Genomic DNA, 22,801 nt, shown 5'->3' with positions numbered 1-22,801 from the left:
GAAAGGGCAATTATGGGAAGCATATGGAAGACCAGATGGTTGATGGGATGTTTGATTCTGTCAATGAAAGCTCTAAATGGAAAATTCAGCTTGAGCTTGAAAGGACAGTACCATTCACTAAATCAGCAGGAAATATTTAAGATACGTGGTAAGATGAAAATGTTACTAGTATGATATCCCATGGACAACAAAGAACATCAAGTCTGCATATCATTCTTCCCTCTTAAGTGCAGTAATGCAAGCTATTCAAATCTGTGTGCTTCACAAATTAAATCAATTATTTTATCCAGTGAGTATGAAATAATGAACATTTTTAGTATCATAAGAGCTACTCTGGCAGCTCTTCAGCAGTTTATCAGACTTCTAGAGGAGAAAGTTTGGTTATTCAGTCTCTTGCAATGGATCTGTGTGTTTTGGAAAAATCCTATTTACTGGCGTGGCCCACTGCAACAAATAAAATTTGTCAGAGCTGCCAATGCATCAGAGCTGGGAGGGACCCTAGTACTGCAAAGACAGTGTTCTAAACAGATCTAAGTTCTTGTAGATCTCTTGTTCATTTTTGTAGATCTGTGGGGCTCAACAACCAAGTTTCCTCCCAGTTGTATGTTGCATCAGAAGAGTAAACTATAAGGCTATAAGCCTTAGTGAGTGTGTGGTGGTTTTGTTGCAGCTTTCCTGATTGCCTCTTTTTTTTTCAATTTCCGCACAGGTTTGTGTGTGGTAGCTTTGATTTCGGAATTTAAAAAAAAAAAAAGGGTGTGTGTGTGGGAAACATACAGAGTGCAGTATTTTTGTGAAAGGAAATAATCTGACTTCTCAGAATTTAGAACAGAAGAACAATATGAACTGAAAAAAAGAGAAAATGTGGTTTTTTACTTTTCTTAGATACGCGCATCTTAAGATGGTCCTCACAGAAACAAGGAGGCAAGCCAGGAACCAGTTGAGAACATGGGTTAAAATAGCTCTGATGTATATAGTCTTCATTACCTTCCACTGAATGAGAGAGAGGAGTTTCAGTATCCCCTACAGGCTGACAGTTTAAGATACAAAATTACAATTATGGTCTTTCTTACAGTTTTCTACTGTTATTCTGAGGCAGGCTTCACAAGCGTTTCATTATACAGTGCAGCGCTTGCACTTCGTACAAGTGTTGTGCTTCTGATGCAGTGCTAACTGTAAAGTGACGGGAGAAGGAAGGGCTCTGTTGGCCAGGTTAGCAGGAGAGCTGAGTGTTGAAAAAGCAGAATTAGAAAGTGAAGTATAGGTGTTCAGTAGGTGGTGGGAGGATGGAGAGACTGGGGCAAGGTGTTTTCTAAATGAGGGGCGTGCTTTTGTATTGGAGTCAAAGATGGGAAGTAAAGTAATAATTGTGGTAAGACCAGCATTTATTCATGTAACAAATTCCCTATTTGCTTAGTCTAGAAACCTCCCCACCTTTCCCCCCTTGTTATTTAGTACAGGTACCATTATAAGTTTTTAATGTTTGGAAGCTTTTATTTTAAAAAGATTTTAGGTTTTGAAGCGATGAAGATTGATGCTTTAGATATAAAACAAATGTGAACTAATTAAATGTTCTTCAGCAGTTTATTTTCAAACAATCTTCTGTTGCCTACTGTCTTTCTGAATTTGAAGAAAACCTTTTATGAACTTAATCTACTTGCTTTTTTTTCCTACCCACAGGCATGTAGGTTAACATACATTTATATTAAATTAATCTGAATTTTGTTCAGTGTTCTGAGTTCTCTGTCATTTCATATGTTGATGACCATGTTTTGGTCATCTCTCACTGCATGTTTGCCATTCTAATTAATTTATCATCAGGCTGTTCCTTTTTAAAATTGGGATGTTATGCAATTTCTAATTTGCTGCCTTTTCATCTTTTGATACTTGCTGTAGAAGTTTTAGCACTTTTCCCATTTGATTTAAGAACTTTCTTAACATTTTAATGTAGTTATTAGAAATAGTCATAAAAAGATTATAAACTCATAAATAGTTAGCTTACAATATTAGATGTTTTGACATAAACTACTGTGTGATTTCATCTGCTTCCTTTAAGGAAAAAAAGCCCTGGTTTTCCTCTTCAGAGGAAGTTCACTGACCTACTTGAGTGCAGATCTGCACCACAAAGAAGCCAATATAAGCATTTTCCCTAGCTTAAATAAAAATGGGCATTTATTTTCTCACTTTTTATGGAGATCTTAAGACTTCTTAATATGCTTTTGTAAAATACACTTATTACTCATTCTTTGAGTATATCTTGGGTATTTAGAAAGTAGTTCTTCATATTTCATTTATTTAAAATAAAAAAAAACAATTTACTTTCCAGTTTTGTGATTAAATTGCACAGTGCTCTTCTTTGTCATTGTCTCAATTGGGAGAGAGCAAAACCCAGTTACTTCCCTGTTATTCCTAAGATGTAAAAGCTTTTAGTTCTTTTTCTCTGTTGAAAGAACCTGCTCTTAAAATATCTCTAAATGTACTTTTTGCTGCATAACAGTCTCCCCATCACAATATAGTCTTAGAATTTGCTACCCGTATATGCTACTATCTTTATATAAAACATAAATATGAACGTTATTTCCATATTTTACAGAATGTGTGTATGTGCTTCAAATTTGCAGGTTGAGTGACGGCAGATGAAAGGTTGGATTACTCGCTAAGGGCCTTATAAAGATTTTTCTCACACTTTCAGTGTTAGTTAATAGGTTTCACTGGAGAAGGGCAGCATAAAATGAGAGTGGCTCAATCCACTGACAGCTCATGATGCCTTCACAGAGGTGATGGGGAGGTTTGCAGTGTTGGGGTGAGCTGGAGACAGTGTCAGTGATCACAAGACTCAAGAACCTAAGATCTGGAATGAGTCTGGGCAAGAGGGACATCTGGAGCGTCCTGGTACAAAGTGGGTTACGGATGCTTTTCTTGCTAATTCTGCTTGCCCCCTTTCAATTCCATGGCTTGCCTCCTTCAAAATGCGCATGTTCAAATTGTGCATTCTTTTCCTTTCAGTCTTGATTTGAAACTACCAACTGTGCCACTGGTTTAAGCCTAACCAAGCCATGTTGCATTGTTTTAAGAAAACTCCTGAATGCCAATCCTGTCACCCTAAAATGAGAACTGAAAGCATAGGAACAGGTTAAAGCAGTTATTTCTGACTTTGATCACAACTAATATGATTTGGAGAATCCAATTTCTGAAGTGTCTGAGAAGCTCTCAATTTACAGCTGAATTTCTTCAGAGTACAAGGTCATGCTGTGCCTGTTCTTTACTGTTGTGGCTGACTTGTGGTAGATGGATAGATATTTTTACCTGGGCATATTTTGGGAGCTGTGAAATTGGTGGTATTTGTTGAACACTTTGACCCAAGTAAATGGAAAACATTACTAATATATTAAATTTACAAGTGAGACAAAATTATATAGTGTTGTTCAAATTTACCTAGGTTTTTCTTGCATTTACAGACAGTGTACTTATTAATCCTTTGCAAAACATAAATATGCTTTACTATCTTAAAGTCAAGAAGAAATGACTTGCAGAAAATTTGCCCCTGTTTATGCATTCTTTTATATTTTGGATTTAATTTACCTCTCTACAGTAATACAATGCAACCTAACAATTCTCTCTCTTATTTTATAGTTTGGGAATACATGCTACTGCAATTCAGTTCTTCAGGCACTTTATTTTTGTCGACCATTTCGAGACAAAGTCTTAGCATACAAGAGTCAACCAAGAAAAAAAGAGAATCTCCTTACATGCTTAGCTGATCTCTTCCACAGTATAGCCACCCAGAAGAAAAAAGTTGGAGTAATACCTCCCAAGAAATTTATAACAAGATTACGAAAAGAAAATGGTAACCTTTTTTTCTTGTGTAATAATTATAGCAACTGTGATTTAATTCTGAAGTTGACATAGTGGAATAACTACATACTTGTTACTCATGGAAAGTGTTCTTGGTCCTGCAGTGTAAAGAAGAGGTGACCCTAGAATAAGGGTGTAACCCTGGAGCTGTTTTGAGATAGAATCTTTGTCTCTCTGTCTTCATGTAGAACTAAGTGTATTGTCAGTGGCTGCTTGTGAAATTGCTTGCTAATTTTTCCTCTCTATGAATTGTATTTTTATAATCTAAATTCACTGTAAAGCTTTTGTTCTGTTTAAAAAAAGCATTATTCCTTGAATGCAGGAATCAGTCTCCCCAGCTGAGTATGTGGAAAGGACATTAACACTTCCCTGCAAGAATCTAGCTTAAAAACCCACAAAATTTTAAATTAATTTAGAATGTATGCAATAATTAGCTTGACTTACTTTTTAAAGGATTAATGAGTTTTAAAATCACTAAGTAGTTTTGGCTAAATTTTTTTAGTGTAATTGTTATCTTAAATTTCAAGAGATTTCTAGAGATTTTTAACATTTCTTGTTTCTTTTCTGCAGGACTAATGAGTCAAAATGTTTTAGAAAATAATTCAATGTCAAAATATAAATGAAACCTTGTAATCTACTACTCAATTTGGATACACTTTTATAAAAACATATCATGAAACTTCTCTAAAAAATAACTGCTAAATTTAAATAAATTTTATGAGGTACCATATTTAACACTGCTGCAATAGACATGTTCATACTGTTGTAATCTCTCCAAGAGTATATATGCAGACTAAAAAAGTGTTTAAATGTTATGATGACTATCTCTGTAGTACAAACAAGAAATAAAATATTATAATGAAATTCCTAATTTGAAGTGACCCCTCCAGCAAATGCACACCATGAGTTGTAATAATATTGTTAAACAAAGCTCTGAGGTAATGTACAATCTCTTACCTATGCAGAATAGAAAACTGGCATTCAGTTCTTTGATAAGTATACTTGAGCATGTATGCTGTATGTTGATGCATTTACAGAAATAGTTCATTGTGTCAATGGATGTTGACTAATTATGGCAAACATGGAGAATGGTTCAAATGGAAAGCAGAAAGTAAACCACAGGAGCCATTAAGGTCTTTTTAGAAAGTGTTCTTTTTAATGCTTAATTATGTCATGACTCTCAAATTCTAAGCAGGAGGAGGCCATTGGAAAATCTTCATTAGAGAAATCAGATGTGAAAGTTAAGTTCTTGTTGGATTTTGGGGTCTCTTTTAATGATGATACTCTCACCTTTTCTACAAATAAATGGCTAAATTGTCAGACAGCAATTACTTGGATATCCTATGTGCTATTAAGTGCTTATTGTGAAGGTATGTAATTTTGAGCTTTAAAGAAGAGTTAGTTAAAGAATCAGGTAGGTATGCAACACTGATCTAGATGCTGTTCCAGTCAGTACCCAGCTATACCAGGATTATGACTGAGAACATAATCTTAATGTATTCCAGACTACAATACTGCTATTCCATCTTTATTTTCAAAGTCTGAATACAACACACATATATTAATGACCTTAAAGCTTAACTGGCTGGGAAGCAGCTGCTAGCTTGAAGTCAGCCAAAGGTATACTGTTATGATTGCTTAAATTTCTTCTAATCATAAAATGAACAGTGTGTAGCTTTCATTCTGTTGTACATAATGCTAATTTACTGACTGGGCACCTAGCCCTGAGAGGTCCATAATGTACTGCTGTGAAGAACCTCTGAAGTGTTTTACCTCAAGAGACTTGTAGGTCTTGTTCTGCCTTGACTTACTTGATTAAATAAAGACCTTACAGTTGGCTAGATTCAGAGTTGAACTTACTGTTACTTCTCAAAAATAGTGTAGTAGTTCATTAAATAAAGTTGGTTCATATGCTTGGCTGACCTAATGCACTACTTAACCTCTACAAGTGATCTAGATTAGCATCAGATTCTCCCTACTTTGCTAATAACTCAGGGGTTGGTTTTTTTCTATTTGAAGTTTACTCCTGGATGCTATCACGTGAATGATAGTAAAGCTTCCATGTAGTCCCTGTATGCACTTCAAAACTTAAGCTTCACTGTGTATCTTTTTCATTCATCTCTCCAGTCCTGGGAACTATCCCTCCGCTGAAGGCCAGTCTCTTAGTGTATTCTTGGACTACACTCAAATTACAAGTTACAATTAAGTGAAGTAACTGCACATTAAAAGACTTGTATGGTATTAGGCAGTGATATAGAATGCTTTTTAAATAGGCAGGTAAATTTCCTTGTAACAATTCCTAGTCAGAGAGAGAAGTAGTAACTATTACTAAACCTGATTCAATGCCTTTATGGTTTTCTTAGTCCCATTCCTAATGTGAGGATTTGTAGCAGCAGAGGATTTCTGGGCTTGATATCCCAGGGAACTACAATAAACAATGTTTTCCAGGTGGTACTAATTTGAACATAAACAAGAGAGTAGACTTGCAGGAAAGAGATTTCAACTTCATGCTTTAATCTGTATCATTGCTATACATCGCAAGTATGTGCCAGTGAAACTCTTCCCCTTCCACTGAATTAATCCTAAAGCTATTATGCTTAGAAATATTGACAAACTGAGGACGTGAAGCAGGAACCATAGTGAATCCATCATTATCTATCCAACAAGCCCACCAGTAATAAAGGTGCCATATATACAAATGTCCAGAAACAGTATTTCAGGTCTTGAAAGACAGTCCTAATTTGAAACCCATTTGCTCTTGCTGTGGCTAGAACTTTAGGCTGATTTGACATGGCTTCTACAAATGCTGCCTTATTTAAAGAGATTTGAGAAAGAAAATAGTTGTTTAAAAATATCAGTATCTTTAAGTCTTTAGTCTTAATGTTATTTTCATTCCTGGTATTGATGACACTGTGCTTATGACAGAGCAGCAGTGGACTTAAAACCCTAAAAGTGAAAATAAATAAAGCAATGTTTTGAGCATTTATTGTTCATGTTCTTCCTGTGATAGAACATAAAGATGATGAAACATTTCCTGTCATAGGTTCTCAGTTAATTTCTGGAAAATATCAACATCTAATGCCATTTGAGATGTCCTGTGTTATCGAAGACATTGACCTAAGCTTGGCAGAGATAGCATAGCCCTTGTAGGAGATCCAAATCATCATGGACTGGCATTTGGAGGCTGGATGGGATAAGCTATAACATTTCAGGTGGCACTATATGTACACCTATGTTTAGGTAGTTGAATCATGCCCTAGTTTTCTTGCAGAATGGTTCACTCCTCTGTTAATTCTGATCAGCTGAGAGATCTCTGTGAATATAAGCTGACCTGCCCTCCCCTTTTCCCACCCCCTATATTTTTGCCTTGGTTTAGGAAGTATGCATTTTGGATTGGTTTTGTATTGTCATGAATGATTCAAGACATGAAATAAAGACTGGTTTTGAAATTTGACTTCTTTTAAAAACTTTTTTGCAGTATAGCACCAACCGATTAATTTTAAAATCTTCTGTTGTTTTATCTTGTAGAGCTTTTTGATAACTACATGCAGCAGGATGCACATGAGTTCTTAAACTATCTATTAAATACAATTGCGGATATCTTGCAAGAGGAAAGAAAACAAGAGAAACAAAATGGTCGCCTACCTAATGGCAACATCGACAATGAAAATAACAGCCCACCAGACCCAACCTGGGTTCATGAAATCTTTCAGGGAACATTGACTAATGAAACCAGATGTCTTACGTGTGAAACTGTAAGTCTGTTATCTACTTTGTATACTTCGTGTTTCAGAACTTCATGTTTCATGATTCATTTATTTCAACAGACTAACATACTAGATTAGTTTCTTTCTTTAGAAATCTTACATTTGTATGAATGTTTGGATTTTTTCTTTGTTTGAGTTGTAGGGAAAAGGCTTTTGGTCAATATTAGGAAAATGCCTAATTGAATTTTTGTCAGTGTGATCATAATCAACTTCAAAATTTAGATTCAGATATTCTAAATTGATGTATTTCTAAGAGCAAAGAAGCCTGCTACTTGGGGATGTGGAGTTCTCATATAATGTCTTAATAACTTGATGTCATGCTTAGTGATACATTCCATAAATACGTATTCTCAATCAGTTTCCACCAATTTCTAGTTTTTAAATTTCAAGCCATTGAAATCAAGATACTATGCTTGGGGTTTGGCATTGAGACAGTAGACTGGGATTCTCAAAGAACATAACTTAATGTGCAGGAAAAGTAATCATTTCCTAAATGTCTGTCCACAGGAATTCTTCTAATAGTAGACCCTGAGAAATAAACTCCTTCTTTGAGTAAGCTGTACTAAAATTTCCTTTTAAGAGTAGTTCTACAATAAAAGCAAGCATATATTTCAGAAAAATTTACAATTGAGTTTTACCTGCTTGAGAAAGAGAAAAAGCAGCACATTTGTGAAAATTACAGCAATTCTGTTACGGTCTATGCCTTAGGTATTGTAAAATGCTAAATGACTGTATTTTTTGTATGACTTCATACCTATTTTCCTTAACTTTAATTAGAAATGCACATATTTCAGCATGACATTGGAAAGGAGGAATTAATCAGATTAAATCTGTATATTTCACATGTAATTTTCTCAGTCTTCTAGAAATACCCACCTCTCTTATTTCAAAGAAAATAGCTTCCTAATGTCATATGTAATGTAACTGCAGACTTCAGTAGATCATGATACTTCAAGTAATTTAGGTGCTGATTTCTAGCTACCATATTTTCTTTTCTTGTAGATTTCCCCTCCCTAATAACTATTTCATGGCAACTGTCAATTGCTTCTCTTTTAGCTCTGGAACTGTTTTTTTTTTTCTTCTTGAAACATGAGTTTAGCTTAGTCTCTTAACACGACTGACATCATTACCTTTCCTCACTATGGCATAGTGAATTACCACTGTCAGGATTTTGATCTAGCTACAGTCCTTAATACAATTTTAAAATGCTGATATGCTCTTTGCCAGCATATTTTATTAGTTATCAGGCCTATCACAATTTTGAGAGTTTTGCTAATATTGCACAGTTCTATTTTTCTGCTAGCTGTTGCTGAACAGGATATGCCATGTCTGTTTGCCACTGTGCCTCCTTGGCCAGTTGAATTTTAAATTCAGTGTTCTAATACACTTGTTTTAGTATAGTAGGGCCTTTGTTGTCCAAACGCTAATAATCTGGAAACTATTTTATCAGCTTCTGTCTATTCAATGTATCAGCTTGTGCCTAATTGAAACACAGTGACCTGAAAATGGCACTTAGAAACACATTTAGACACGTTAAGTAAGTAATATTACTGCGAATAGAGCCTTATTTTCAAATATAGTGAGCATATATGATTGTTTTAATGTTTATTGGAAGTTGTTGTCATTTAGAGTCTGTCCGTGTTTAGAAATACAATGTAAAATGTCAGGAATACTTCAATATAGCTCATGTAGAAGATTACACAGCAACAGAGGATGAATTAGTGCTTCTTAATGATAAGACAATAACCTTAGTATATTTTTTTAATTTAAATTTGGAATTTAATGGATACTTAAATATAAAGCATAATATATCTTTGCTCTAAGTGAGAATTATCATCTTTGAACTGGCCAAACCTACTCAAAATTCCTAAAATCAGCATGGCAAGATTTTATTCTAATTTCAATTGTCCTGATTATAGAAAAGAGCTTCTTTCCAGGACACACTATCTCATTAGCCCATCTTTAACATAAAAAATGAACTGACTAAAGATTTATCCTCAGTTTAAGTATGGACAGTGGAATATAAGGAACACAGATATGATTCTTTAACAAAGATTTGTGTCATGGGTCAAGACACATGATAAAATAAATAAGTTACAAAATGGATTGTAAGTCATCTTTCCATGCTTTTAATGTGATTTCTTGTTACCATGCTTTCCCCCTTCCTTGATAGAGGCAGTATGATGAAAGTAAATATTACAGATTTTTGTGGCTAATTGATAAAAATGATCTAGAAGTTAATTGGTTTTACAGATATCTCTCACAATTTAAGGAAAGAATACCAGTAAACCAGAAAGTAATGTAATTGACTTCATTAAGATAAAATTTGAAACGGCTAACTGTGGGCAGTACTTCTACAGGGAAAAAGAGGAAATTGTCTTGGGTCAAAAGCACCAAACATATAGATAATGTTTTCCTCCAGCTGATAGTCTTGCTCTTGTGTTCAAGTGACTACAAGGCATAAAATTCTTTGACTCAATTCTACTTTGGACTGAGAGAAGGCAATAAGGAAAATCTCAGTTGTCTCTCTTACAGGAGTACTATAGAAGCCTTAACTATCCCCTACTTTTTTTTTTCTGTCTTTTTTTTCTCTTTTCTTAAACCAAGATAAATCATACCCTTTGTTTCAGCTTCATTTAAAAATAGTTTCTGTCTTAGCACACATGGGAGCCTACAGTTGCAAAAGTTCTTTTGTCAGTAAGCTGATTCACATTGCTAGTGAAATTCCAAACTGAAAGAAATACAGATTCCATGAGTGTTAGCCTTCTGAGTTTTCTGTTCTGTGTGGCATTGGTTGTCAGAGTACAGCTGAGCTGTTGGAGTGCAGATTGCCCTTGATGTGAGAACAACATACCTTTAGCCAAAATACTGGAACACTCAAATTCTTCACTGTTACTCAGATGCTCGTATGAGGAGCACTCAGATGGCTTTTTGAACACATCAGGGCTTGATTCTTCAAGTGATGAGGTTTTCTGACTGTGTCAATCTTTTTTTCATTCTATAGATGATTGAAATATATAGCATTGGCAACTTCAGTCTAAGGAATTTAGTGATGTTTATTTGAAACAGAACCTCTACAGAAGAAGGGGGGGCCTGGCTGGAGTAGAGGGTGACTTTAATAATTTTTCTTTTTTAATTAAAAATGTATGAGTTAATGTTGGAAGAAAAGGTACTGTTCAAATACTAATGTTCAAAAAATCTTAAAAATTAAGAGTAGCAATTTCTAAATTATCAACACAGATGGAAAAAATCCACTTGACTGTTCTTTCAGTACAGCATTTAATGGTTCCTCGTGATCCTAAGTGCTAACCTGAGAGCAGTTGTTTAAGGTGCTATTATCAGTATTATCACTAAGGATGGAAGAATTCCTTTTGCGAACTTCTGGTTTCGGTACCAATCTCCTTTTTAACCAAGTACAACACATGCCTTTCCTCTTCTCCATCTCCTCCCTGCCCGTACAGCTTCTGTGTGGAATAAAGCTGCCTATGAAATCTATATTGTTTCATGGAATTTTCTCTGAATCAGACCAATACAGGAAGAATTACCTAATTGCATGTCTGAATAACACTGATCGCATGACTCCTTAAATCCAGCTGTCCTAGCTGAAGAGTGCAGCAGAGTATTTTCTAGAACTCATTTTTTTTTTTCTGAGCCGTTCTTAATCCCTAGGCTAAGATGTTTTCCACCAGAGTTCTTAGCATTACAAACTCAAGTTCAATAATTCCAAAAGTGTTACAATGGGATATTTTGAAGAATTGTTCACACACTTAAACATCCCTGAAGACAGGAAGGGTGCAGCACACTGAAGATGCAGGTGGCGCTTTTTTTGCCCCCCACTCTAGAAACATCTTGGAAGTTTTCCATATATGTACTGTGATCCCTTTAAAAGTATAAACATTACACTTCAGCATCTAAGTGATGTAGCAGATGTGACATATTTTTTGTACATGTGCACTTACTCCCAGCTACAGAAGACTGGGAGTAATCCTTGCCCAGCCCTCTCACAGATATTAACAGAAGCTTTTAACTTAATTTCAGAAATTTGGGGATTTGCCTAATGTATTAATCCTCAAAAATAGTTGTCTTGACCACCTGTATTTTTCTTTTTGTTCTCCATGTATGCTGCCCTGAGGGCCGGTCTGTTTCTCATCTCTCGATAATCAGAGAACAACTTTCCAAATCTATTTTTATTCTGAGTTGAAAAGGGAACATAATTCTCGTATCTTTTAAAGACCAACTTACATTAGTTCTCTGGTAGCTGTTTAACTTTTCCTGCTTTCAATCAAGAAACTGCAGCCAGGCAAATTTTCTAAAACCATTTACCTTTGTACCTAGGAGTACAGGCAGAGGACATTCTCATCAGTGGCATTGAGTGTCTCTAGATACAGAGAGGAAACACTAGCAGACAAAAGTTAAGGTTGCAGATTGCTCTTTCCTAAACCTTTTAATAACATAGCTGATTTTCAAGGCAGCTGTGGATTTTGTCCATCACCATTTTTCAGGATTTGTGGTGGAATTTATTCTCTGCTGCTAGGAATTTCTTTTTTACTGTAATTGTTATTCTTGCATTTTTGTAAGAAATGGCTATGCACTATCAGACCCAGTCCCAAGCTCTCATTTACCACCAAATTTGCTATCTGCTGCTCATTTAAGAGTATGAATCTAGCCAGGAAGAGGCTTCAAAATATTTGTGCTGTTTATTAGGGACACTATGGTAGGCAAATACATAATTTTCTGTTGGAGGGAATCATAGGGGAAGACAGATGTGAGAGCACCAAATAGAATCCCAGTGATTATATTCTTTTGAAAAGAGTGAGGTGTAGAAGGAACTTGGCGTTAATATTGTTGAGCTGAAATCACAGCATAATGACAACTGGCATTATATTACCCCCACAGGCACATATACACTTCCCTCTTCCTGAACAAAATCAGAAACAGAGTTCTAGCAAATCTCTGATATAGAAAGGCCACTTGTAACAATTTTAAAAGGCTGTTAGAAGGTAAAAGATGCATTCTGTCAATAGAAAATGGTACAGAAAACCAGAAGTAAATTAGTATAACTTGTTTTAAATATAATCTATTGGTTCTTTTTTCATGCAGATAAGCAGCAAAGATGAAGACTTCTTAGACCTTTCAGTTGACGTGGAGCAGAATACTTCAATCACTCATTGTTTAAGGTAGACACAAAGATATGAATTTTCGTAATTTGCCTTATGTTTGTTACCTAGAATGCAAGAAGTAAAATTAAAAGCTCACAAGCTTAGCAAATTCTAGCTTATGTAGACTTAAGAGTATAAAATTATGTTTATATTGTAATGTTTATAAGTGTATTTCAGATAAGACACTAGTATCTACAGCATTTCTTTTTTTTTTTTTTTTTTTTTTTCAGGGGTTTCAGCAATACAGAAACTCTGTGCAGTGAATACAAATATTACTGTGAAGAATGTCGCAGTAAGCAAGAAGCACATAAAAGGTACATCAGACATAGGGAGGGAAAAAAATAACCCATGCATTTCATGAAAATACTTTTATTTCCTTGTGTGTATATTTGAGGCAAGGGGAGGACATTCTTTTTCCCTTAATTTTTCTCACTCTTCTTCCATTTAAGAGTAATTTGGTTGCATTCTTCTTGCTTGAATTCAATGAGCCTACTTCCATGAGTAATAAGAATCCATGTAAAGCATTTTGGGACTCCTTTGATCAGTATTTGTTTTACAAATGAGAAAAAGAATGGTCTTAAGACCAAGAATAAGTTAAAAAGACAAGTTAAAACAAACTGCCAGTGACGAATCAAAGATTGTGGGTAATGATGAAAAGTCACTGATTTCATGTGACTTTTTAAACTTTGTTTTGTCTTGGTAATAAGATAATTTTTCCAACTGCTGTAAGAATCAGTTTGATAGCACTTTTTTTCCTGATTCAGTTGGAATGAGGCTTATAACTTTGTTAACTGAGTTTCTGGTTTCTTAAAAGTGCTTAGTAAGTTATGCTAAACTTCTGCTTGATGGTGCTCCTGAAAAGCATCAGAAGCTCTGTGGAAGCCTGAAATTCATTATGTTTAAAAACAATTCTTGTCTGCCTAATAATTCTTCTAGTCTTGTTTACACCTTTGAAAAACCTCTGATTTTGTGTACTCTGTGGTATTTATGATCTGAGAAAGTATTTGGTTGAAGTGGTGGGAACACTGACATGCTCTGCTCTGCTGGTTATACCACTGATTCTGGTTATTTGGTTTACCATAGATTCAGCACATGGCTTTTGGCATATCTCATCTGCAAAGTCTGCCTTCACACATTGCCTAAGCTTACTAATTGGTGTGTATTAGAAGTTTGTGAAGTCAGGTCTGTCCTGTTGTTTTCTGTTGCCTTAGCTCTTTTTCTGTGTGGGAGGTAATGTGATCCCTGACCAACATAAGTTGTGCTGACATAAACCTGTACTGTAGGCACTGCCATATTGGCAAAACACAGCTTTTATTGTTTATATTTTGCTTTTCATGTGGGGCTTAAGTTCAGTTTCACTACAGTCATAATTCTCTTCTATTTCTGTAACACGGAGCTTATCTGTGATAGTGTCTACTCAACTAGCAAAGGTGGTGTACTGAATTTCTTCACCACTGAAAGAGCTCCATTTATCAAACAGTTGCATTATAAGAAGAGGACGTCATTTTGAAAAAAGAAAGAGAGTAGAAATTATGTCCATATCTCAGTAATATAATAAAAATGTAAGTGTCCCTAAAAATAGTTGCTTCTGTCATCTTTCTGCCCTTCTCCTGCTTTTTTCATTTCCCAGTTCCCTTGCGGGCCATGGAGAAAATTTGAGTCTAGCAGGGTTACCTACAGGTTACTATCAGTCTAAGTTTAATGAGAAAAAGGGAAGGAAGGTGAGTTTTCAAGGATTTTGCCCCCAGCCCCCTACCTTTTGAAAAAGGATTGTCTTTTACAAACATATTTCCTGACATTCTGAAAATACAGTCTTAGTATACATGTCTGAAACCTGGGCTATACGAGTTACCTTTTGGGGCTGAAGGCAGTTTGAAAAATTCAGCACAGTGGTGATTTAAGGCAATTAGCTGTGCCATGAAGCAGAGCGCTCTGGCTTGGTTGCTCTGTTAGTGTGGGCAAATTTATTGCCCAGAGAGTGGAAGTCTGCTGCTGGGTCGGCTGCGGTTGGCTGATGAGGACTTGTAGGCACTGATGCGAGATCTCAATACCTCAAACTAGCAAAAGGGCCCAGTGAGCCCTCAGTAAAACTAGATTATCACTTTCTGGCTTTGACTGCCATAAAATAATGCTGCAACATCTATACAAAATTAACGTGCTAAAGCACAGCATTATCTTGTTTGGGTAGCATGAGGTAAGGTGAGTAAGAGTGGGCTGTTTGTATCCCTTGGCAATGTTAAATTAATGGCTTGATACAAAAACTTGGAGTAATACATAGGTAACAAAGTGATGTAACAAAGCTTATTTTAAAAAGCTTGTTTAACTTGGCTGGTTTACTGAGAACATCAACTGGAACAACTTTGTTGCAATACCTCCACTGTATACCAAGTGGGATCTAGGTTTTGCTTTTGAGAACTTGGGAAAGCTGTGGGTAGGTATGTTGAAAAATTGAATTCTGTGCCAAGCGGTCATTATGTCCAGATTATTATGTGGGTTCATCATGGCTGTTGTTGTTGTTGTTATTATTATAGCAGCTTATTATTTTAAATACGCTTGCAATTCTCTCAATTGTTAAAATCCACCTTTAGTTTAGCAACACAGGACATACTTGTTAAACAGCTGATTAATTGAGCTTCTTTTAATGCTTGCAAAATTTTTTAAAGATTTCAGTAAGACAGGTTACCTGTTTGTTGATATCAACTGAATGTTTTGGATGGATATTGGGAATACTGTTGGGTATTTTTGTTTGTTTGTTTTTTTCAGGATGAAAGTAAAAAAGCTGCCTATGATTCTAGCTCTCCATTTGAAGAGATTTAAATACATGGATCAGCTGCATCGATACACAAAACTCTCTTATAGAGTAGTTTTTCCTTTAGAGCTTCGTTTATTTAACACCTCAGGAGATGCCACCAATCCTGACAGAATGTATGACCTTGTTGCTGTGGTAGTTCATTGTGGAAGGTAATTACTTTACATAAGGGATTTTTGTATAAGCATAACTATGTTTAAAAAAGAAAACAAAGCACCTGGTATCACATAATTTAATAGTATTTAAAGACCTCTTAAAAAAAATGTTTCTTAGAAAAGAAAGCATTGTGGGGAGATGCTACCAATGACAGAACATACGGCTTTGTTGTTGTGATAGTTTGTTGTGAAAAGTGGTAACAGTGTATTTCACATCACAAATCATTGTATGAACTTAACTATGTTTAAAAAAAAACATAAAACATGCAATATCATATAACTCTAATAACATTTAAAGATCATTTTTAAAAAAAACAGTTTATTGGGAAGGAAAGCATTATAGAACAGATTCCTTTATAAAGCATTGTTGGTTTTTTTTTTTAAGGCTTGAGCAACATTTTCTGAAATATATCCATATATTATGAGTTTTGTTGATTACTTTGTTTCCTTGCTTTCAAAATATGACTGTTAGATTTGTATGATTTTGCTATACTCAACAAATGTTCTTGTGGCTTCAAAATCAGGGCTGCTCTACAAACTGCTTATTGAGTAGAGAAAAGCCCCAAAGTTGAAAATGGTGATTTAACATCTAGAATCAGAGAAAAATTTACATTGTGAGGTCAACTACTTAAAGCTCAAAGCAGGGCTAACTTTGACATTAGGTTACCCTGGGCTCAGTTTCATGACTAGGAATGCTGATTTCACTGCCTTTTTGGGCAATTTGTTCCAATCCATGAATGTTCTCACAGTGATTTTCCCCCTGCCATATCCGGTCAGAATTTCTCTTGCTTCAGTTTGCGACCACTGCCTCTTGTCCTTTCACTGCACATTTCTGAGGAGAGCCCAGCTCCTATTTCTTTATAACTCTTCCTTTTTGGGTAGCGGAAGACAGCAGTTGGATTCCTCATTTAGTCTTCTCCAGGCTGAATAAAGCCAGCTCCCTCAGCCTCTCTTCACCCATCTGGTCCTGTAGCCCTCTGACAAATGTAGTGGCCTGCCACTGGACTTCCTCCAGTTTATCAGTCTCTCACTTAAATCGACATGGTCATGTCTGGAATCCTGTGTCCAGTTCTGGGTCCCAGAATGCAGAATGGCGGGGATTATCGCGTCACTGCTGGCTCTACTCTTACAGTACAGCCCTGCGTACTCTCAGCCCTATCACCAGAATGACACGCTGCTGGCTAACAGCTCATCTTGTTGACCTCCTGGGCCCACCTATACAGCTGATTTGTAGCTGGTGCTGTTGGATGGAGTTAATCTGGCACAAGAATTTTCATCTTTACTTGTTAAACTTTATGAGGTTCTTACCAGCCCATTCTTCCAACTTTTTGATGTTCCTCAAAATGGCAGACCTGCCCGCTACTTGCCAGTTACTGTCCTTTGTTCCACCCATGCCCCCATTCCTCCCAGGGTAGACCTAGGATTACAGTAGAGTTAAGGTGACTAGATCTTAAGTTGGCCAGGACAGTTTTGGAAAATAACCCATTGTGTCATAGTTTTCTGGGACACTCTTGTTCTGAGTTTTAAGCAAAATCCATTCTGTCCGTTTCTGACCATTCTGACCATTTCTGTCTCCCTTATTCAAGCTGCAGTCTTAGGAAGTTGCCCATTCTCAGAGCCATAGCAGGAGGTGAACCCTGTTTTCACTGAGTTACATGATTTGGTACACAGACATGTCCCTCATAGATGGCAGCCTTCCCTCCCTGATGTAGACATAAAAATTGTATGAGTGCTGTTAGCCAGTTAAGGTGGTTCCAGAACTGCTTTAACTAGTTGCCCACTTTCAGTTGTAAGGTTCATCTATTTCAGAAAGTATATTATTTCCTTACTTGAAATCTGATTAGAAATAGGACACTTTTAAAGTTTTGGAGTTTTCTCTGTCGTAGTTGTGGAGAAATTTCTTGTCTGCCATAAACTGAAGAGCTGTGCATTATAACAGTTTTAGTTTAATTCGGAGCCCTTCTCATTGCTGTGAGGACTCTTGAGACTTCTAAACTGTCAGTTTAATTCAGTTTTTGTTTACAGTGGACCAGATAAAGAGATTCCTGACTGAGACTGTAGATGAACAGCAGCTCTATGGCTTTTTCTTTCTGAACATCAGAAATAGTTTGGGATCTGTTTTGTCCCTATGAAACATCAGAATGTTTTCTTGATTTCACTTCTCTGTGTCTCTTTTTTTTTTTTTTTTTTAAATTTCATTTATATTTTCTATGCCTGTTCTGCTTATTCCTTATTTGAAATTATAATCCTTTTTTTAGCACAATATTAAATGTAGAGATAAGTAAGACCTTATTATGAATATGGTATAAGTGGAGGAGAAAAAAGAAAAGAAACATCCCAACAGAAATTGTAGTGGTAGCCATTTTAATTACCATTAAGTATTGCCTTTCTACAAGAAAAAAAACATTTAATGAAATACATTTGTACATACATGTGTGTTATTTTCTGTGTTCTTTTCTAATTTTATTTTACAGTGGCCCTAACAGAGGACATTATATTGCAATAGTGAAGAGTCATGATTTTTGGTTGCTTTTTGATGATGATATTGTTGAGGTAAGCTTTGTGTAACCCTGGACTTTTTTCTCATACTAACCAGAGTGCAGGCACCCCCCTTGTGTATAAGATTACCTAAGTAAAGTAAAGTAAAAGGACTGCTATGCTAATGAAAAGAGGGTTCAACCCCAGTCTAAATGAACAATAACTATGAGTGCACAGCTGTGCCTTACAATTTGATTGTACAATACTTTGAGCTGCATTTTGGTTTTTATACTTATTAAAAGAAGCTTCTTTGTTTATGATCACTGTCTTTCACCTTTGTTTAATAAGCTATTCCTGTGGCCAGAAGACAGGGGAAATAAAGATACAGATAAATTGGTTTTACTGCAATTCTTTTCTGAGGGCAATTTTTTGGAGCAAGCCATTTGTTCATATTTTCTAGGAGCTTATGATTTGATGGAATGGATCAGTCTGGTAGCCTGTTTTATTGAGTATCCTGGATTGTTTCAGGCAAAGGTGTAACAAATATAAAAATAGGCAAAAACTTAAGGTTTTTGAGATTTCACCCTAAAATTTAAAAGTTAATCCCTGAAATGGGAGCCTTTTGTTTCTGGTGGTGTTCTTGCCAATATTAGCCATGCTTCCAGGAATTATTTAAAAAAAAAAAAAAAAGATTTCTAACTAATTTCTTGGAACAGCAGTATTCCCTTTACCAGTTTTGACTTTGTCATCTTTCTGTTTCATTAGTTATCTTTTATTCTTTATTGAGAGAAAAAGCAGAAACTGCTGGTGTCCCTATATTGTATCATCTCAGGTTTTTTGCTTGTTCTGTCATCTTCCTTTTTGCCCCTTGTCTATGCTTATGCATGAACAGAAGTATGATTGTGCTGTTCAAGTCCTTTTTGTGACTTTATTTGAATTAATTAAATCTATAAAATGAGTAGTTTACATTTTCCTTATAATACACAAGAACTGCATAATTAAAAAGAAGAAAAAAGAGTGAGAGAGGTATTGGACTTACATTGTTAATAGGCAGGATGAGTCAAGGGTATTGAAGAGTTCTCTCCAAGCCACAGCATGGATGGGTTTTCACACAGGAAATCACAAACATGGAAATATACAGAGCTATTGGGAAAGTAAAAGGATTGCCTCTGTGTCTTATCAAGATATACAGTAAATTGAAATGTCTTGATAGGGTCAAAGTTCACTTTCCTCCAGGGAAAACAGAGAGAGCTGTAGTAGATCTCACATAATTTCACAAACATCAGGAACAATCTCTCCAGTTCCAAAGCAGTAACACCTGGCAGTAATGTATTTGTTTTTCTCTTAGCCCTTCTAAAGAGGAAGGAAAGAATCTTTTTGTTCGTAAGTCTAAAACATTGACATTTAGGCCCATGGTTCATCAAGTTGGAATGGCTCACTCTTTTCTGAGAGAAGTTTTATTCCAAGTGATGGGAATGAGATTAAATAAAATCTGCCTAAGTGAAGGAAAATTTATCTTTCCACCTTTTTGTTGTTTGTAGCCTAATAGCCTTTGATTTAAAATGTGGCAAGAGAGCTTGCTTTCAGTTTCACTTTCTTTTGTAGCCAAAGAGGATGACAATGAAAACCAGACAATACTCTTTTCACCTTCTCAACAGAAGTTTTGCATCTTTCCCCCAAAATCTTGGTTATAGGAGGTTTTCTAAGCTAACAGGATCACAAGCAAACATTCTGTGTGAAAAACATACAAAAAGTTAACCTTCATTCTCTGCCTTCTCCTTATTCTCCTCTGCACTTGATTGACTTAACACTGCTTAGAGTTAGACATGGTAATTTGTACTTACATTCTTCATATTGATATAAAGTCTCAATGGGATATCGTTGTCTTTAAAACTTTCCTGTGTGGAACCTGCACAAGCAATGCTCGTAGGGTTGCACTCGTAGTAGATTTGCTTAGTACTTAAAAATTTTTATATAAAATATATATAGCCACTACCCTCTGTGCAGTTGATGGCAGAGGGGAAACCAAAACATAACAAGTTTAGGAATTATTTGGATTTTATTACTTTATACAATTATGTTAAAGTTATTTTTGTTTGACAGTAGTTTTAGAGTGGAACTTAATGTCATGTATATGTTATGCAAGATATTCTTACTTTAAATTTTTTGGTTTTTACATGCAGAAAATTGATGCACAAGCTATTGAAGAATTCTACGGGTTGACATCAGACATCTCAAAGAACTCTGAGTCTGGTTACATCCTCTTCTATCAGTCTCGGGATTGAGGGGGAACTGTAGTGAAGAGAGATTTTTATGTCTCACATCTTCCCTATCTTGGAATGGAGCAAGCACTGAAAAAAAAAGAAAGCAGGGAGCTCCAGGGGCAGTAGCACAGTTTGCACACAACTAAGCAAAGAGTTTGGGATTCTTAAAACCTTTGTGTAATTTTCATTTTATTTGCTCAGGTATCGTGCTGACTACACATCTCCACTGCATCCCATAAGCAAAAAGAGATACCAGCCACTCTTGCAGGAGCTTTCCGTTAGGTAATACTATCTCTGTGGTCCTAATTCAAAGCCCATTAAGGTCACTGGAGAACCTTTCATGGACTTCAGTGGAATTTGAATCACATTCTAACTGCACTGCCAGATTGGTGCAATAGGAGCATTAGAAATCTGTATTTTTTACAGACTTTGTGTATAAAAGATAAAGGACTCTTTGTGAACTTAGATTCCTGTGCTTAAGTTTAGAAGAATGAGGTTGGGAGGGTTAAGATGTAAGCAAGAAGATATAACTGGGCCCAACACAATTGCCTTCTTGATGGTAGTAGTTTAACTGAAGATATGAACTGGTGTCAGGGAGGCAAGTATGTTTTGCTTCTCTGAAGAAGCTTACGTTATTTATAATGTATGATCGGGAACAATCAGTCAAGATTATGGCTTTTAATCTCCGTATGGGGAAAGATTTGGTTTGTAATAGTTTATTTTTATTTATAAATTATTGTAACTTAGGATCTTGTGTATTGTCCTTTATTCTAACAAGTATTGGAAATTTTATATATCAATTTGAATTAAAACTAATTATGTTTAAATGTTAAAGAAGACCCAATATAAATTCTAAAACCAATGACTACAATATCTGTAAAAAATTAATAACACAGAAGCGAGATTTCCTTCTGGAGGAACTGGTATCTAAGTGAGGTACTTTAATTAAATTAGAATGTCCTCTTTCCATTAATGGGTGAAAAAAAGTGATCAAATGATTACATAGAAGACTTTAAGAACACATATCGTAAGAAAATGATGGTGCAGTGGTGGTATACTGGTCTTTATAGTTCTTTAATAATTTGTTAATGGTTCATATTCTAGGAAAATTAGAATGATTTGGATCAAAGTACACCATTTAAAGAATATTATTCCCTCTCCTAAAAATGGATCCACTTCTGTTCCCAATGACGTGGGTGACTATCTCAAAACCCACTTGATGTCTCAAGTATAAATTACACCTGAATAATAAGAAGAAATAGGCTTGGAATTTCATGAGACTGAAGATACCACATTCCTGTAAAAGTAATAATACTTAAGTCCTGCAGAGTGAAAATTTCTGAAACTAGGCAGTTTACCTTGCTGTAGGTTTATGAAACAGCATTAAGAATTAAATCTTGACAAAACACCTGATCTGTAAGAAATGTGAACTATTGTAATTTGACATTCTTCCACTAACCAGTACGTTGTCTGACAGTAGCTGAATGTAATTTCTGGAAAGTCATGGGATGTGCATTCCAGATTATGGCAATCAGGTCTTGGATGTCCTTGTCACTCCCTCTTCAGCTAGTGATTTTTACATTGTTGTAATTTTCTAAGGTTATTTTATTGATACTGTTACAACTTTTAAAAAGAATGTCTCCTGTCTGCTGCTATAACTGACTATTTACTTACCTGTATCTTTTAGCTCAGGAAATGACTTCACCTATTCACTCAGTTGAACAAATCTTTAACAGGGTCACTAAATAAATTGGGCTGTCATACTGTAACAAATTGCTTTTGTAAAATGCAAAGTTTCTAAAACCTTGGTTTGGCCAGAATTCTTTTATAGAAAATTATGTATCATGATTAAACTACCAGCATTGTGAAGTAAAGCTTAAATATTGTGTGAGATGCAGAAAATATGATTGGATTTTTCTTAAAGGATTCAAATAATTTAAAAACTTTTCAGCTTTCAGTGGGAAAAAGGTTAAGGGTTGAATCAGTTGGATAATTGTGCATGTTAGAAGGATGAAGTCCTTTGCATACTAAAGGTACAGTATTGTAAAAGAACTGTCGCATTACTTTTTGCTAATTGAAAATGTTCGGGGTTTTTTTTTTTCTTTTTTTTTTCTTTGTGTGTGTGTGTGTAATTAAAAGCTGGGTCTAGTTACTAAATATTTTATACCCTAACAAAATTTAAAACATTTTTGTTGTTTCACTGGTTTTACTCCTGCTATGTATTTTTATAAGATACTGACTTTTATTTTGTATAGGGTTTTTGAGATAGTATTCCAAATTATATATTTCATTTTTCTTTTAGTGCAGCTGAAAT

At 35.4% G+C, this 22,801-nt stretch overlaps 1 protein-coding gene across 1 annotated transcript in view; it reads left to right on the top strand.

The window, feature by feature from the left end:
• The window catches only part of USP12 (ubiquitin specific peptidase 12), a gene marked incomplete at its 5' end in the record, with an annotated part of 37,185 nt that extends 14,594 nt beyond the window's left edge, over nt 1–22,591 (top strand). The window contains 7 exons of the mRNA XM_010572678.1: nt 3,634–3,847; nt 7,384–7,610; nt 12,723–12,799; nt 13,012–13,095; nt 15,545–15,742; nt 18,220–18,298; nt 20,407–22,591. Of these exons, the coding sequence (XP_010570980.1) occupies nt 3,634–3,847; nt 7,384–7,610; nt 12,723–12,799; nt 13,012–13,095; nt 15,545–15,742; nt 18,220–18,298; nt 20,407–20,508 (981 nt within the window). The remainder of the gene's footprint in view (nt 1–3,633; nt 3,848–7,383; nt 7,611–12,722; nt 12,800–13,011; nt 13,096–15,544; nt 15,743–18,219; nt 18,299–20,406) is intronic.
• Nucleotides 22,592–22,801: the final 210 nt, after the last annotated feature.

This window comes from Haliaeetus leucocephalus, unplaced genomic scaffold (assembly GCF_000737465.1).
Source record: "Haliaeetus leucocephalus isolate CR32 unplaced genomic scaffold, Haliaeetus_leucocephalus-4.0 Scaffold351, whole genome shotgun sequence".
Classification (NCBI taxonomy): domain Eukaryota; kingdom Metazoa; phylum Chordata; class Aves; order Accipitriformes; family Accipitridae; genus Haliaeetus; species Haliaeetus leucocephalus.
Note: the sequence above shows the minus strand (reverse complement) of the source record. Positions and strands in the feature narration are given on the sequence as shown.